This window comes from Phallusia mammillata, chromosome 1 (genome assembly GCF_965637545.1).
Source record: "Phallusia mammillata chromosome 1, kaPhaMamm4.hap1.1, whole genome shotgun sequence".
Taxonomy (NCBI): Eukaryota; Metazoa; Chordata; class Ascidiacea; order Phlebobranchia; family Ascidiidae; genus Phallusia; species Phallusia mammillata.
This window is the reverse complement of record NC_137252.1, coordinates 32,759,841-32,775,068: the sequence shown is the minus strand read 5'-3', so window position 1 is coordinate 32,775,068 and position 15,228 is coordinate 32,759,841. Positions and strand designations below refer to the sequence as shown.

The following is a 15,228-nucleotide window of genomic DNA, read 5'->3' as shown; positions in this document are numbered from 1 at the left end:
CGCTTAGACCACAGCAAATGTTGTTAAATGATTTCTCCGCAAATGCAAGGACAGTTTTCAGTTCATTTTTTGCAAGAGAAGGTAGCCTTGTATCAAGCAAAAGTCCTGCTACAATCACTTTGTACTCTAAGTTTGTTTTAACTATAACCTTAATGTCCGGGTCTTCGAATTCACTGCTATGTATAGCAAAACAGATCCAGCCTTCATATTTGTGTAGAACCCATCCTGAAGAATTTGCGTACACTGAAAAAGCATCAATGACATCTTCCAAATTGATGTAGAGCCCACGTCGATGCTTGCCTGTCTTTTTCACAGCAACATTTGAATGGTGTCTCTTTATACCACTACTCATGCTGCATTGAGTAAACTTGCATTACCTGACTTTGATACAAATACAGTGGATGGAAAACAGTCTTTTAGCTTTGTTACTTGACGCTTACCACATTTTGATTTTGTCACAAGTATCTATTACACCACGTTTAAACTACTCCTAAAATAGAAAACAATTACTTTTAATTGTAAAACAAAACAATCTTTAGTTCTATTTGAATAAGTACACCAGGTTTTAAAATTCCACTGTTTTTAAATGTTCAGTATTGGCGATGAAACACAATTTACAAAACACACAAAACATCTTGGAAAACATGGTCATTACATGATTGTTAGCAGAAGCCTTTCCTACGCCAAAAAAACACGTTTGACTATTTTGACCAAAATCTGCTAACATGGCGCACCAGTTATCGATGTCTGGCTGATCTTGCTATTTTCTTGAAATCATACCTTGCATCTCTTTGCTCACGAACGGTCACGATTCAATGCAAAAATACGACTAATAAAAAAACTCGTGCCACATGGAACACCACGACATTCTCAACTCTCTTACCTCCTGGTGTGTCAATATTTTATTTCATTTTTTTACGCCAGGTGGGGACAAACGCATCGAAAGTGGGGATTTCATTTAGGGACTTCCCGTGGTATTGTATTGGTTGGGAAATATTTATTTTAAATTACAAAAAGTTAATTTTTAACGGTACCGATGGGTTCCGAATGGCCTTTGCCCTTTGAAAGACGTTTATTTCTCTTCAAAAGCGTAGCGTGCTAACAGGCTATTGTACTTTTGGTTCCTTCCTATGTTCTAATATACAGGTATATTAGCACGTAGAAAATGTTGTTGTTTTTAAATTGGAAAATAAAGTTGATTCAATGTTTTTATTTGCAGATATTTACTTGACGTGGGTAAAAAGATGTTGTAATTCAGGCTTTGTTTAGCACAAAATGATGAACAAGCCAAATGGTAAGTGACTAAGTGTGTCAATAAATGAGTTTGTTTATTCGTTTTAAATAAACCCCATGCTAAAAGATTAATCATAGCTTATTTATTGCTGTTATCAAGAAATGCAAAATATATTTAATTAAATGATAACATTTAAGAATATCTGCTTGAAATGTTGTCAAATTTTATCTGTAGGCTGAAGAATTTATCTTCAAGAGGTATGAAGCTTTTGAAATCGATTGCATCGCTAATGATGAAACTGGAGAGTTGGGTTCTGGGTCATTTGGAGTTGTCCGACTTGGTCGACATAAAAAACTTGGCAATGTGGCTTTAAAGTGTTTTCCAATTTCTGGTGGTCATCGTGAAAAGAAGCGACTCGAAAAAAAGTAAATATTTTACTTGATTTTACCCTCTCACAAGCAAATCTGAATAATAGTCACTTAACACTTTTAAATGCTCTAGTAAAAATATTTGTTATTAACTGCTATTGCTAGTTAAAATATGAGTAAACACTGAAAAATGTGCTATTTGTTTTAATAATAAGAAACTTAATTACAGGATTCTTGTAAGGTATTTGTTTTTCAATATTCTTTTATGTTGTGCAGAATCCAGCAAGAATTTGAGGTCCTTCAAAAAGCCAATCATGATAACATTCTACGAATGTTTGGTTGGAGTAAATGGTCCGAGGCGATGGCTCTTATCACAGAATACATGCGTGGTGGAAACCTCAGAGATTTACTCTTAGATGACATAGAAATATCACCTAAGTTAAGCCTTCGAACGGCCTCGGAGCTCTCTACCGGGCTGGCTTTTATTCATAACCTGACAAAGGAAAAACGAGTGACCCACGGTGACATGAAACCGGAAAATGTTCTTTTAACATATGATCTTCATTGCAAAATTGGCGACTTTGGCAGCGCAAGATTCAGCAGCTATACAGGGTCGTCAACTGCCACTCGCTCGAAACAAAGCATGGAATTTACTCTTGTTTATGCTGCACCGGAGAGGCTTCAACACGGAACAGCTCGTGTTAAAAAGGAGCAAGATGTCTATAGCTACGCATTGATTTTGCATATGCTTCTCACACGTGGAATGCCTTACGAAGCAGATGTCGAATCATTTCTTGCTGCAATTTGTCGCGGGGAACGTCCAGAAACCTGGAAAATCGACAACCTAAAGAAGCAATGTGAACCCGATGACCTTATTATCATCGAGCTTCTAGAGCAAGTGATGAGAGAATGTTGGGAGCACGACCCAGAATTGCGACCTGACATGTTATCAGTCCGTGATGGCCTTCAGGACCGACTTCTGCAAGTTGATCCCGCTGAAATACAGCACAGTGTGAATGTTGCTGTTAAAGAGATGGAATTGCCACCAATTTCGTGGGAGGATGAAACCAAGATTCTTCTTACTGAATATTCTGTCATTAATCGCTCTTTTCGTCAAGGTTAGTAAAATATTTTAAAGCTTTAACACAGCTAGCTATTTTTTATAGTAAAGAGTAAAGTATTATACACATATCTGTTTACAAGTCTTATGAGTAAAGTTAAGGGACACTCTTTATGGTCCTAGAGTTTGCGCAAATGCTAATGCAACAATTTGTAGTCAAAGTTACTGTTGTTATTCCATTTATTTTTAATGTAAGTTTCTGAAGCAGTATGCATTAGTTAGGCATATTGCAAAATCCCAATAGCAGCAGTGGATTTTTGGTCTAAATATTTTTTTGCATTCAAATTAGTAAAGCGTTGAGCTAAAACAACTGATATCAAATGCAGGCTCAGGAGGAAACATTCCTCAACACTTTGTTCCGGATTTTCCAGCAGTGGTTGAAGATCCTCCTGTCCCTGGTAAGTTTTCACACAGACGTGTGGTAGAGAGCACCACGAATGTCATGAATATGTAGTTTATGTTTTGCTAAGTGTCTAGTACAGGGGTGCACAACCTTTTAGATATGACGGCCGCTTGCAGATACTTTTTTCACCAACGACCGCCTATGTATAGGTGTAAGTATATAGGTAATGAGCGTACAAAAAGTCGTACACATATTCCTGCTAGGTTTTTTAGTCTCATAAAATCTGTTTGGAGCAGCTTTGAAATCCAAACATATAATATGTAAGAAGTATTACTTATGTCACGACCGTCAGTACATATGTTGTAGCATGTTCACGGCCGCAGGTTGTGCACCCCTGGTATAGTATCTACGCGATACTGTTTAAACACATGTTTATACACTTTGCTAAACAAACAAGTGACATTTGTTTAAAAAAACTTAACACTTAAAAAGATGAAATTGCCAAAATGGAACAGATAAAATGCTTTCAATATAATAACTAACAAGCTTCACCAAGAATTCACCATGATCACTGGTCTGCATTAAGCTTCAGGGCTGATCTCAGCTATTCATCTATGTCTTATCTTTGGAACTGTGATTGCACAAATATCAACCACAGTGTGCTTTTAATAGCCTTTTTTATTTCACAAGAAGCCTTAGTGTTTTTGAGTAAAAATTTACAGTTCCGAAATTATTTCAACTTTCATTGTTTATTTTAGTTCCTGAGTCATCAGTTTCAGTGACCCAACCACAAGATGCAAGTGTGATTGTACCTCAAGCTCAGGAAGCACCTGACAATGGTAATTAAGTTGTTGACTCATAAAGCCATTATACATATACATTGTGCGACCGTTTTATGGTAGTTTCAGTCAAAGTCTTCCTTCCAAAACTGTATCCATAAATAGTGAAACCAAACCTTTTTTCATTTAAGCCTCTTTCACATGATGGTGTGGCTGCATTGTGCTTAACTGTTTTTAAAATTTGCTTTTAATAAAGGTTTTAATAGGCTTTTGAGGTTGTTGATTAAAATATAAGTCCAAATATGCAAGCAGCTTTTGCAAAAATGTTCCGTTTCACAGAACCTCCTTCTGAAAATGCTGAGTCAATTCAAACTCCTTTTGAAAATGCGGAGTCAAGTGAGACAAATCCTAAACTGCTTGTGGATTCTTTAAATGAACCGGAAGAAGCTTTAACTGAAATTGATGCAACAAATCCTAAACTGCTTGCGGATTCTTTAAATGAACCGGATGAAGCTTTAACTGAAATTGATGCAACAAATCCTAAACTGCTTGTGGATTCTTTAAATGAACCGGATGAAGCTTTAACTGAAATTGATGCAACAAATCCTAAACAGGTGGTTGGAATAGCAAGCCCTTCAGGCAGTCTAATACCTTCTGAAGATGAGACAACAGCTTTAAAACCACTTGCTTCACTGCTGAATAGCGGAAATGTGATAAATGTAAGTAATGAAGACTTGACAGTAAATGATGAAACTCTTCCAAAGCAAGTTCTTCTAGATGATGATATCACACAGGAAGAAGGCTATCACTCCCAAGTTGCTTATAATAGTCCTGCTGGAACAGTTCCGAAACAAATTTTTACTTCCGATCAGGATGTACCACAATCACATGATGCTTCTTTATCCAGTGAATGGCAGATTTCTGAAACACAGCCAAAAGAGGCAAATAGTGGTCCTTCTCTTACTTTCACATCAAATGAAACAGAGCCCAAGAAAGTCTATGAAATCACAGCAAATTCCACAGCCCAGTTAGCGCCACAGAAAGGTTTTGATGCAATGAGTTTAGTTGAGACTGTACCAAAGAAGATTTTACCAATGGAAACTACAAATTATTTATACAAAGGCAAATTGGAATCAGGATTTCAAACCAATTCAGTAAACACTAAAAATGACGGAACTCCTCCAAAACAAGTTCTTGCAGATAACGGATACACACAGGAAGAAAGCTATAACTCCCAGGCTGCTTTTAAGAGTTTTGCAGAAACAGTACCAAAGCAAATGTTTTCTGCGGATCAGGATATACCAGAATCCATTGATGTGCCTCCAGAAAAATTTAATTCATACAGCGGCAGTTCAGTAGACACTGATTTTTCTGCTCCAGAAATTACCCAGCCAAAAAAAGTTGCTGATGAAAGTTTGAATACTGAAGAAGAACCTCACAATGTACAAGTCAACGCATTTGCTACTGATGTTTTATCTCTTCTTGCTACAGAAAATCTCTTCTCTCTATGCATTACTCCAGTTGACTCCAAACCACAATCGGGCACAAGCCCCCTTGTGCCTCTTCCTAGGAGTCGTTCATGTACCAATAGAGAAACAACCCCCAAGCAATTGGTTATGAGGCAAACTTCGATGCAGCCAACACGAAGTCCGGATGAAACAAGAATGATTCAACCCACCCAGTTTAAACCTCAATTAGGTGCATCACCTACTATTCCCAAAATACCAGATGATTCAACAGTTCAGTCAACTGAAGAACTTACTGGTACGAAAACTCTTATCAGTATAGGTTTAGCTACACAATCATTTTATGATATCTAAACTGGGCTTTTTGTGAGCGTTGCAGCGCGTTGCTATTAAAGAAAGTGACATAAATTGTAATAACGTTTCAACTTTAGAAAATTTGAATACTTGCATAAATAAATAAGCAGACAAAGCTCTAAAAATTTACCGACTTATGTTTTTTTAAAAGACCAACCAGTACCAGATGACCATGACACAAATTCATTGGATTCTGAACATCCTACACTTTCTTCAGATGACAATCAAATTGAAGGTAATGCAAATGTGTTTTCATAAATTTAGCTCGCATGTGTACACAGCTTGCATGATTATGTGTGTAACTATTACAGCAACTGACATAAAATAGTGTAGACCAGGGGTCGGCAACCTTTTAAGCGACATATGCCAATTTACTTGTTATTTCCATGTGGTAATGACTTAGCGTGATTTGTGCCAGCTGATATCAAGAGCGAACACAAAATAGACAGATTTGTGCATGTAGGCTGATGTGATTTTTCATGGCGCGCCAAACAGATTTGTGCATATTTCAAGACCATTGAATGATAAATAACTGAAAACAAGCAATGTAACTGTTTAAATTTGTACTTCAATATAAACACACAAATCATGTGGCGCGCCATGAAAAATCACATCGAATGCCAACCTTGGTATGCATGCCAGGGGTTGCCGACACATGGTGTAGTAGACCCTTCATAAAGTTAGATAGGTCATAAAATCCCTCCTTAAACGATTTTCTTATTTTTAGCCAATTTGGGAATCTGTCTTCTCGAGCTTCGAACTCTTGAAAAACGCATCGCTGAAAGAGATGACGAGGTCGCTCTTACTTTCAGCAGGTCTTTAAAGTTCGACTCCCTTACTGTTGCAAACTACCCACAAGTTGTCGAAGAAGTCATCTCTCTTGTAACAACATGCATTTCCCAATCCATGCCAGCCACCGCTATCAATCTAATCTGCCATATTATAAAGATGATTTCAGTATTTCGGCCAAACGATAAACTTGTAAAACTTGAATTATGTGCAAAACTTACAATGCATGTCCACAAAGGGGGCAAACTTGAAGTAAGAACCAGGGCTATGGAAGTGTTGAATGCAATAGTGAGAGTCGTGCGTAGGGTAAAAGAGGCTTCTTCAAGATTGCAAAGTCTAACTGAAGCCTACTGTCTTTGTTGTATCGGTCAGTGCTACTATACAAAGCGTGAGAATGAAACTGCAATGCATCATTACATCGCAAGCATGGAAATTCTTAACGAAAACCTTGGCATCGAAGCTCTGACCGCTCAACAGATTAGATTGCATTACCACATTGCATTGGTGTATGAAAGAATCGGCAAACTAAGGCAAGCACATGGAGAGTTGGACATCGCAAAAGCTGCATTACAAAACTGCACGGAAGTTGATGAAAAAGTAAAAAAGGAACTTATGGCTGACATTGAACTTCGCATTGTAAACTGCAACAATGTCACACCAGGTACATTTTATAACTTGTTTCTCTTTTTCCTGTGTAGTCATGTAATTATGATCAGTTATTTGATAACAAAAGTATATTTTATGTTCGTGGGATATAGTACAACAAAATGCAATAGTGAAAAAGATTAAAAGTTAAAGGTGCACAAATAAATTTGTTAAGGGGGTATGTTACAATAAAAAGGGTGTAATCAGTGATGGGATTCAGCGGGTTCACACCAGTTCTATACAGCCGTCTCACGAAATTGTGTAAGATCAGCGAATCGGTTAGTATTACTGGTTACTTTCAATGGACTTTTTGTAACAGAACCGGCTGGAAAATATGACTTTTGCTATAGAACCGACTGGCACATAAATTAAATCCCACCACTGGTACAAGACATCATAGTAACACAATTGCCCTAAAATATTTAACAAGACTTTTTTCATGCAGACTGCTCCGTTCATCAGCTGATTTCCAGTATACACAGTGCTATGCACGTTGGACGTCACCTGGAAGTCACTGTGAAATGCAGAAGATTGGCAAATTTATTACAATCGGAACCAATTCGAAACTTGAAAATGTTGACAAAAAACTTAATCCTGACTGCTTCCAAACTTGCTAAAGCTGGTCGAATCCATGATGCCATTCAGATTTTTTCCCAGATTCTCAGCTTGCTGGAAGTAGAGGCTGATCCTTCAACGAGATTCGAAAACCTTGCACAACTTATTTTGCAAATAAGACACGTTTCCGACATGGCCTGGTTGCATGGGAAGAAACCTTTTCTTTCTCAACTTCTAAACATCATAAATGAAGTAACAGGATTTGCTGATTCATCAAATGCAACAAAGAGTTTGTTGCCAAAATGTGTTGATTATCTCAGTATTTGTTACTTCTACAATGGCGACTATGACAAAACAGTGGAAATGAGTACAAAGGCTGAGGAAACATCTGAATCTACTTCAGGACAAAGCTATCAGTTTAGTGGCTGGTGTCACTACAATAAGGGCTTGGCAAATTTTATGATGAAAAAATACAAAAATGCCATCCTAAACTTTGTGCAAGCACACAGTTGCTTTGACCTTCTCGGAACTCAGTCATGGGCAAGGAAAATGGCTTTAAACAGTAATACATGGATCAACCATCTTAACACTTTGGCGATTGGAGAGTTATAAACTATGGTAAAATAAGGGACGAAAAGGTCTCCAAACATAACAATTAGTCAAAAACTTTCACGCAGTTTCAAGTGATTTCAATTTTAAGTCTGCCCCCCAAGATCAAATCTGGTTATTTTTAACCAAAAACATTTACATTTGCCACAGTAGTTTAATGAGATCCTGGAAAGTTGTCAAAAAGAGCCCTGAAAGCCATTTTCTTGTTTGCTAAGTAAATCAATTTGACAGAATTTATCCAAACCAGTTGAAAAGGAAAATTTAAACCATAAAGTTAACCGCTTTCTCGTAAAAAAACACAACAGAACTGTAAAAATACTACCTACTGTCATCTCGGCTGCTTGAAAACTAAAGAATGGCTGCAACAATAGGCTGTTTTGTGGCGTAACAAATAAATGCAACGGTATTAAATCCTACTAATATGTCCAACAACATTATCAAAATAATGGAATGCTCTGTGTTTAATACATACATTATCTTTGCCAGTCATGTTAAAATCTTTTCTGTCAAATCTCCTTGCAGCCATATTTTAATGTGCTATGTAACATACATCATAATGTTGATGTATACATATTTCTTTTAAAAATATTTTGTATTTTTGTAATTATCACATGTTTCTGACCCCATTTTTGTGTTTGGTACTTTTATATTGCAAGGTGTTTGTATTTGCAATGTCTACAATCTGCCAAAATGCCCATAATTTCTTCAAATCAATAAGTTCAATGACTTCTGTCAAGGTGTTGCAATTTTTTGTGATTTTGTTGTTTTTTATCGCTGACAAATATGCACTAATAAAAATTTTTAAATTCTACAAAGAAATTTACTAAAAAAATTAAAAACAGGAGCACATTGAAAGCCAGGTTTAACAAGTCACAGAAATGCAAATATTGTGAAAGTAAAATTTCAGAAACAAAAAATTCTGTTCCCAAAAGTAACTGATTTTCATAGGTCTAGTTTTCCCTATTGGTCAACACTAACTGTATATTAAATACTGAACAGGTGTTTCGTCCACCAGGTTGCATATTCAACAAATTTGTCGTTCAACTGGTGTTATGTTAAACAAAATACTAGTTGTTGTTTCAAGAACTTGTATTTGCTGACGTTTCGTCCACCAGAACGGTAGGACTTCTTCAGAGCAATGAACGAATAATACAGCGGGCCCAGAGACGAAAATGTATGGATTGGTCGAAAAGATTGGTCTTCGAAAGTTGCCTCATAAATTCTAATTCAAATGTTTTAAATTGTAACGATGGCAAAAACCTCAGCGCAGTTTTCCGCGACATTTTGCGTCAGACTTCCCCATCAAATATCGTGCATTAGTTACGCTCTGTCATTTAGTAGCACACGCAACTCTTCACGGAAAGCCTTTGTCCTAATGTAATTATTGTGCATCGTATCCCGCTGTTTCCATGCATTTTCGTCTCTGGGCCCGCTGTATTATTCGTTCATTGCTCTGAAGAAGTCCTACCGTTCTGGTGGACGAAACGTCAGCAAATACAAGTTCTTGAAACAACAACTAGTATTTTGTTTAACATAACACCAGTTGAACGACAAATTTGTTGAACTGTATATTAGTGAACGAAACTGATAAAAATCAATTTAGACTTTAATTTTCAAATTCCAAAATTTAATTGCAAAAGCATTTCTAGGGGTTAACAAATGTTCATTAACAGTAATCCTTTTTTTGTGTATTTAAAAGTGAAAAATTTCTTAGAATTTGCTCTGCCAGACAAAACCAACTGTTTAACATTTAACCAGCACCAGACCGGTACACACTAAGGCAAATATCAAAAAAAAGACAGATGGGTTTTCAGTATATTCCCCTTAAATCTCCTTCCAATGTGTAAATCTTGCTTTTGAGGTTTTTCAGTTCATTTTGAATAACTCTTGAGCGCCCTGCAGTGGCTCGAACAGTTTGTAAAACCTCAACATCAGAAACAGCGCCACCTACTGTCACCTGTAAGCAATAAAATGGCTTAAACTTTTGCAGTTGTGCATAAGGGGCTTTTCTGTTCTGTTACTTAAAGAAAATGCAACAAATAAGTAGTAAATCAAACCTTATAAAGTTGTTTTTCAAGATCCTTGAGCCGTTTTCTCAGGTTTTTAACGTCCGTCTTAAATCCTTCCACTTCTGAACCACGCCGCTTCTCAAGCGCTGCATACCGGACCGTCATCAATTCCAAGCGCTTTGCCATCTTTTCTGTGCGCTCCTTAAAGATGTCCCTGAAAATATCACACATTATAAAGATGTGTTCATTTTATCAGTGGAAGCAATGCCGGTAATGCACTATTGCTAAACTTCTTTTCTATATCTGCCAAGTTAGCAGCTTCGTACAGAGACCACTATACCCAGTTCAGTTCATGAAAACAGTAAAAAGCAAGCCACCCGCAGAAAACAGCACAAGCATAAACAAAATATTAATAATAAATTTATGTCAGTATTGACTTTGCAAAATAACATTTTTTAATTTTATCGGCTATATTAGTAAAAGTTATTGACACTAAAAAGACAATGGGTTATGTGGTCCCCACTATGCAAATTTTATCTTTAAAGTCTTCCAAGGTACAAATTATAATTCCAATGCGCAATATATAAAACAAAATTTTTTTTAGTAAGCTACAGACAGTGCACAATGTTTCGACCAATAAGAACTTATTATTGCAGCTGGTGACAAGACAAAAGCCATATTGGCTAATGCAGTAGTTCTCAAACTGTGCGCTGCGATGCCCTGGTGTTTCGTTTCAATTTTCCAAGAGTGTCGCAGAATAGTTCCATTTCATGGCTTTCTGTTGTTGTGTCAATAAACACAACTTTAATAATAAGTTTTCTCATTAACTTTTATTTGCTGGTGCGACACAAGTCTAGAAAACTTTTCCAGTGGGGTCGCAACAAAAAAGTTTGAGAACCAGTGGTCTAATGTTTCCTGCTGCACTAATGAAAAGCTTCAGGTTTAAAACAGTTTGCACTGCCTGCAGCTTACTTAACATACATCAGATTGACACATTTCAAATATAAATTTTACCTGTGTACTTCAGTTTCTTCTCGCATCCGTGCAAGTTCATCTTCAGCCTGAATACATTGCTCCCTGTACATGTCAGCCAGTTTCCCCGCTTGTTCAAGTTGGTGCTCTAAGTTGCCGATCTCTGCTTCAAGTTGTTGCCGGGCTTCGTAGTCGGTGACACACGCCGATGCCAACTGCGCGGCTGTCACTGTCGGGTGTTTGCTGTCAGACTGTCGATGGATCGAATCCACTTGCTCTCGTAATACATCCATTTCTGAAGTTGAAATTTTGGATTTTCTGATTTATATCTAAGCACAGTTGCAGTTTTAGATATTTTTTTAAACAAAATATAAATTGGAAGGCCATTTTATGACAAGCACAAGGCCCTGGGTTTAAAATTAGGCTTTTTTGTATCACTTCTCAACTAAAATTTTATGTAACATAAGTACCTTGCAATAAGGCATCTTTCTCTGCCATCCAACCCTTTTCCTGCCTACGATGTTCTTGCTTCAATTGTAAAATATCTTGGGTACTTTCATGCAGAAGATTCTAAACGAAATGAAATGCGAGATGTAAAAAGAAAACTTAATACAGTTTAGTTGCCTATATTCAAAAGGTGAACAAATCTAAACGCTTGTGTAATTTTACAGTTTTTTTTATTGCATTTTTCGACAATCAGGTGACAGTCTGAGAACTGAAAATTGCCCTTTGTCGTTCACGGGATTCGAACCCAGGATACTCCCGGGGACGAAACCCGATCAGGTTTTGTATGCGGGTCAGGTGCGCCAGGCCATTCGTCCAAGTTCCGCCCAATTTTACAGTTTAAGAGGGTACTTCAAAATGGCCTTAATACAAACAAGTCTTTTCTTGACTATCTGCATTTTAATTGAAGATCAATAGAGAAAGCACTGTAGCACCAAAAATATATTTTATAAGGCAAACCACCTAACTCACTTGTGTATCTTTAAGCCTAGCTGCGTATCGTTCATATCGATCTCTGTCGCGTTCTCGAGCAAGATCGCTTTCTTCTTGAAGAATTCTTCTCTCATCCAACAATGCATTCACCTAAACAATATCAATTGTTTTAGTGACACAGCATCAGGTAGTTTTACAATGTTAAAGCTGTATTTCTGCAGTGATAGTAAAAACAGTAATTGCTAGAACATATGCTGATGTTATCATGAGTACAAATAGGGGGTATGTTTGTTGACATGCCAGGTCCCGTTTTGTATCTGTGTTAAGGTGCCTGATCTGAATTATCTATGCCTATGAGTCAAGTTAAGATGATTTATATACGAGTGTGCCATGATCGCTGGTCTGCATTAACGCTTCTGACATGATCCTAGTTATGAATTTATGTTCATCTCATGCCATGGTTCTTATTTTCTAGTTTACACCTTGTCGTATGGAATGCTTGTTAACCAGCTGATTCACTCAAAAGCCTTTAACTGATGTAGGTCAGGTTACTGCGTAATTTTTATTTCAAAATAATTTTTGGCAGGGATCGTGCAATGTTTGTGCAGCCAGCCACAAGGCCCAAAAATGTTTGGAAAAAAGGAATTCTGTTACTTGATCTCGTGCAAGCTTTGTCTGTTCTTCAAGTTGTGCTTGTAGAGCTTCAACTTGCAACGCAAGGGATTGCTGGTCTTCAGGATGTGTGGGTTGTCTTGGTGATGCAGAGTGTTTTTCTTGTCTAGATGATAAACTAGTGGAAGGTCTCTACAAAATAAATATAGTTTTAATCCCAATTCGAAAATTTGGCATTCTGTTGAAGGTTCTATTGATTGGGTAGTTCTACTTTGTCGTGTGAATTTGAAACTTGAAGTTTGAAAATGTATGAATTAAAACAGCTCTCAGTGTTTAAAAATTGCATATGCAACAACATTGAACAATTACTGTATGTACTGCAAAATGCATGAAAACATTTTGACAGGAACATTAGCTTTAGCTTCAACCATGTTTTAACTGTTTTTGTTACACTTAGACAATCACTCTATCTCTAAGCATAAAGTATGTTTTTCATAGCAGCTTTATATAAGGTAGGTGAACATCTTTTGGTTATAGTGTAACTGCATATGCTTACAGCTGGTTGTTGTTTGTTCACATCTTCATGTGGATGTTGGGCTTTAGGTAGCTTCTGTGGAATCACAATCTTGGAAGGAGGTTCTTTATGAAAGTAGGAAACCTGCAAACCAAAACATTTCCTTGCAACCGGGATAAATTTGGTGTGAAACCGGGGCTATATCCAAATGCTGCATGATGTTAAAAATACTATCAAAGTATTTTTACTACAACCAACTAGGTAAAAAAGGTAAAAGCACAGACTAACATAAAGTGCACTTGTGTTGATCATTGTGACATGGTAACCACATATATCTTCACTTTAAAAAAAACTTTAATTTTTACAAACTTCTGCAGCAGCTGGTCCAGCAAGTGCAAGTAAATGTTGAATTCTTTTTCGGTCTCCAATCTCACGAATTTTCAGTCTATCATTTTCGGCATAAAGGCGCAAAACTTGTTCACGTTCTTGTAGAACACAAACCTAATAAAAAAAACTTACTGTTAAAACCAATTCACAAAATGTAACACAACAAAGTACAATTTAAAAATATTAATGTCAGCCTAAAGAATGGCATAAAAGGCAATATTTTTTTAAAACGTTGTAAATTCTTACACAACAAGAATGGCTAACGGTACACAAATTACCAACAAAACAGAATGGTGCATTTACTTGTAAATCACTGATGGCTTTTTGCAGATCAGCAATTTCTTGTTCTCTTTGTGTTAGTTCACATTCCATCTTGTGTTGTTCTTCATAGCTCGACTGAATATAAAAACAAATAAAGAGTCAAAACATCACCCATTTGTACCTAAGTTCGAATGGTAACTTTCAAAACAAATGGCAACCTGCAAGTCTAAAATTACATGTTCAAACCTTAGCACGGTTTTAGACTTGTAAGAGGCTGTATAAAAAATATCCTTACTTTGTAACACACATCAGGAAAATTAATGTCATGTGCATTCTAATGTAACCAGCTCTACAAGGCTGACCAGCGAACGTTGGCCAAACAGATCAAGTTTTAAATGCCACCTAAGGAGCCTATCTGGGCCTGGCGTTCTGCCAACTGAGCTTTGCATGCTAGGTGGTAAGCTGAAAGTCAATTATCACTGTTTGCCTGTCAATGTTGGCCAATTCTATTTACTAGGATCACATGTTCGACCATTGGTCAGATAAAATGAGCATTTACTTATAACTGCGACCAGTCCTGAAACATTTACACAAAATGGCGATCATAAAACACTCACCTTGTAGTTGTTAAGCTTTTTCATCATGTCATCGTGCTCATTGTCAAATTCAGCAACTTTTTTTCTGTAATATTCCAGCAGTTCGCGGGAAGGCCGTAACTGTCCTAGCCTCTCGTTAACAGAAGGAATTGGTGATCCCTCATCAGATGAAGCCATATTTTAACACAGATATACACAGGCTATAAATGTGTAATTTTTGCTGGTAAAAAATACATGAAGTTAGGTGATTGCTAGGTAATTGTAACTTTGTGGCTTTTTTCAGAGATTTAACATGTTTTATTGGCTGTTAATCCATGTGCAGTGGTTGGAACTTGGAAGTTAAATTGAACTTGAAATACACTTAAAACTTAGTTTCAGGAGACTCATTTTTTTTCTGTCATAAGTTATCATTTTAAAAGAATTTTTATTGCCAAATCAACTATAAAAGCGTGAACTACTTAATGTCCTTTTAAGTAAGGTATTTTTCCAAAATACAATGACAAAGTTTATCCAACATTATATTTGAAATATTGCGAATGGCATCAAAATAATTGGAACAGGTCAAACACTTAAATTTGATCATTTTGGTAACTCCTAAAATACATATACAATGACAAAGTTAAACCAACATTTTAAAAAGACATATTGCGTTATTCAATACGTTAAAAAGTCAAACAAA

The 15,228-nt window shown here is 36.6% G+C and overlaps 2 protein-coding genes and 1 long non-coding RNA gene across 3 annotated transcripts; 1 reads left to right on the top strand and 2 right to left on the bottom strand.

Annotated features, from left to right (window-relative positions):
- Positions 1-947: 947 nt before the first annotated feature.
- LOC145209592 (uncharacterized) lies at positions 948-8,265 on the top strand. The gene is made up of 10 exons (XM_080079909.1): positions 948-1,146; positions 1,220-1,294; positions 1,469-1,659; positions 1,879-2,720; positions 3,049-3,120; positions 3,824-3,904; positions 4,184-5,608; positions 5,816-5,899; positions 6,392-7,114; positions 7,544-8,265. Exons 2-10 carry the CDS (start codon positions 1,292-1,294, stop codon positions 8,263-8,265), a joined length of 4,143 nt encoding a protein of 1,380 aa, XP_079936035.1. The 5' UTR covers positions 948-1,146; positions 1,220-1,291.
- On the bottom strand, positions 3,726-6,735 carry LOC145209596 (uncharacterized). Its single transcript, XR_013855125.1, has 2 exons — positions 6,675-6,735; positions 3,726-6,596 (listed from the first exon to the last, which is right to left on the bottom strand). It is a non-coding gene; the product is annotated as an uncharacterized LOC145209596 (long non-coding RNA).
- A 193-nt stretch (positions 8,266-8,458) lies between the features above and the next one.
- Positions 8,459-14,795, bottom strand: LOC145209594 (coiled-coil domain-containing protein 77-like). Its single transcript, XM_080079912.1, has 10 exons — positions 14,571-14,795; positions 13,996-14,088; positions 13,675-13,806; positions 13,348-13,449; positions 12,834-12,983; positions 12,219-12,329; positions 11,714-11,813; positions 11,286-11,538; positions 10,320-10,485; positions 8,459-10,219 (listed from the first exon to the last, which is right to left on the bottom strand). Exons 1-10 carry the CDS (start codon positions 14,724-14,726, stop codon positions 10,073-10,075), a joined length of 1,410 nt encoding a protein of 469 aa, XP_079936038.1. The 5' UTR covers positions 14,727-14,795; the 3' UTR covers positions 8,459-10,072.
- Between the last annotated feature and the right edge of the window lie 433 nt (positions 14,796-15,228).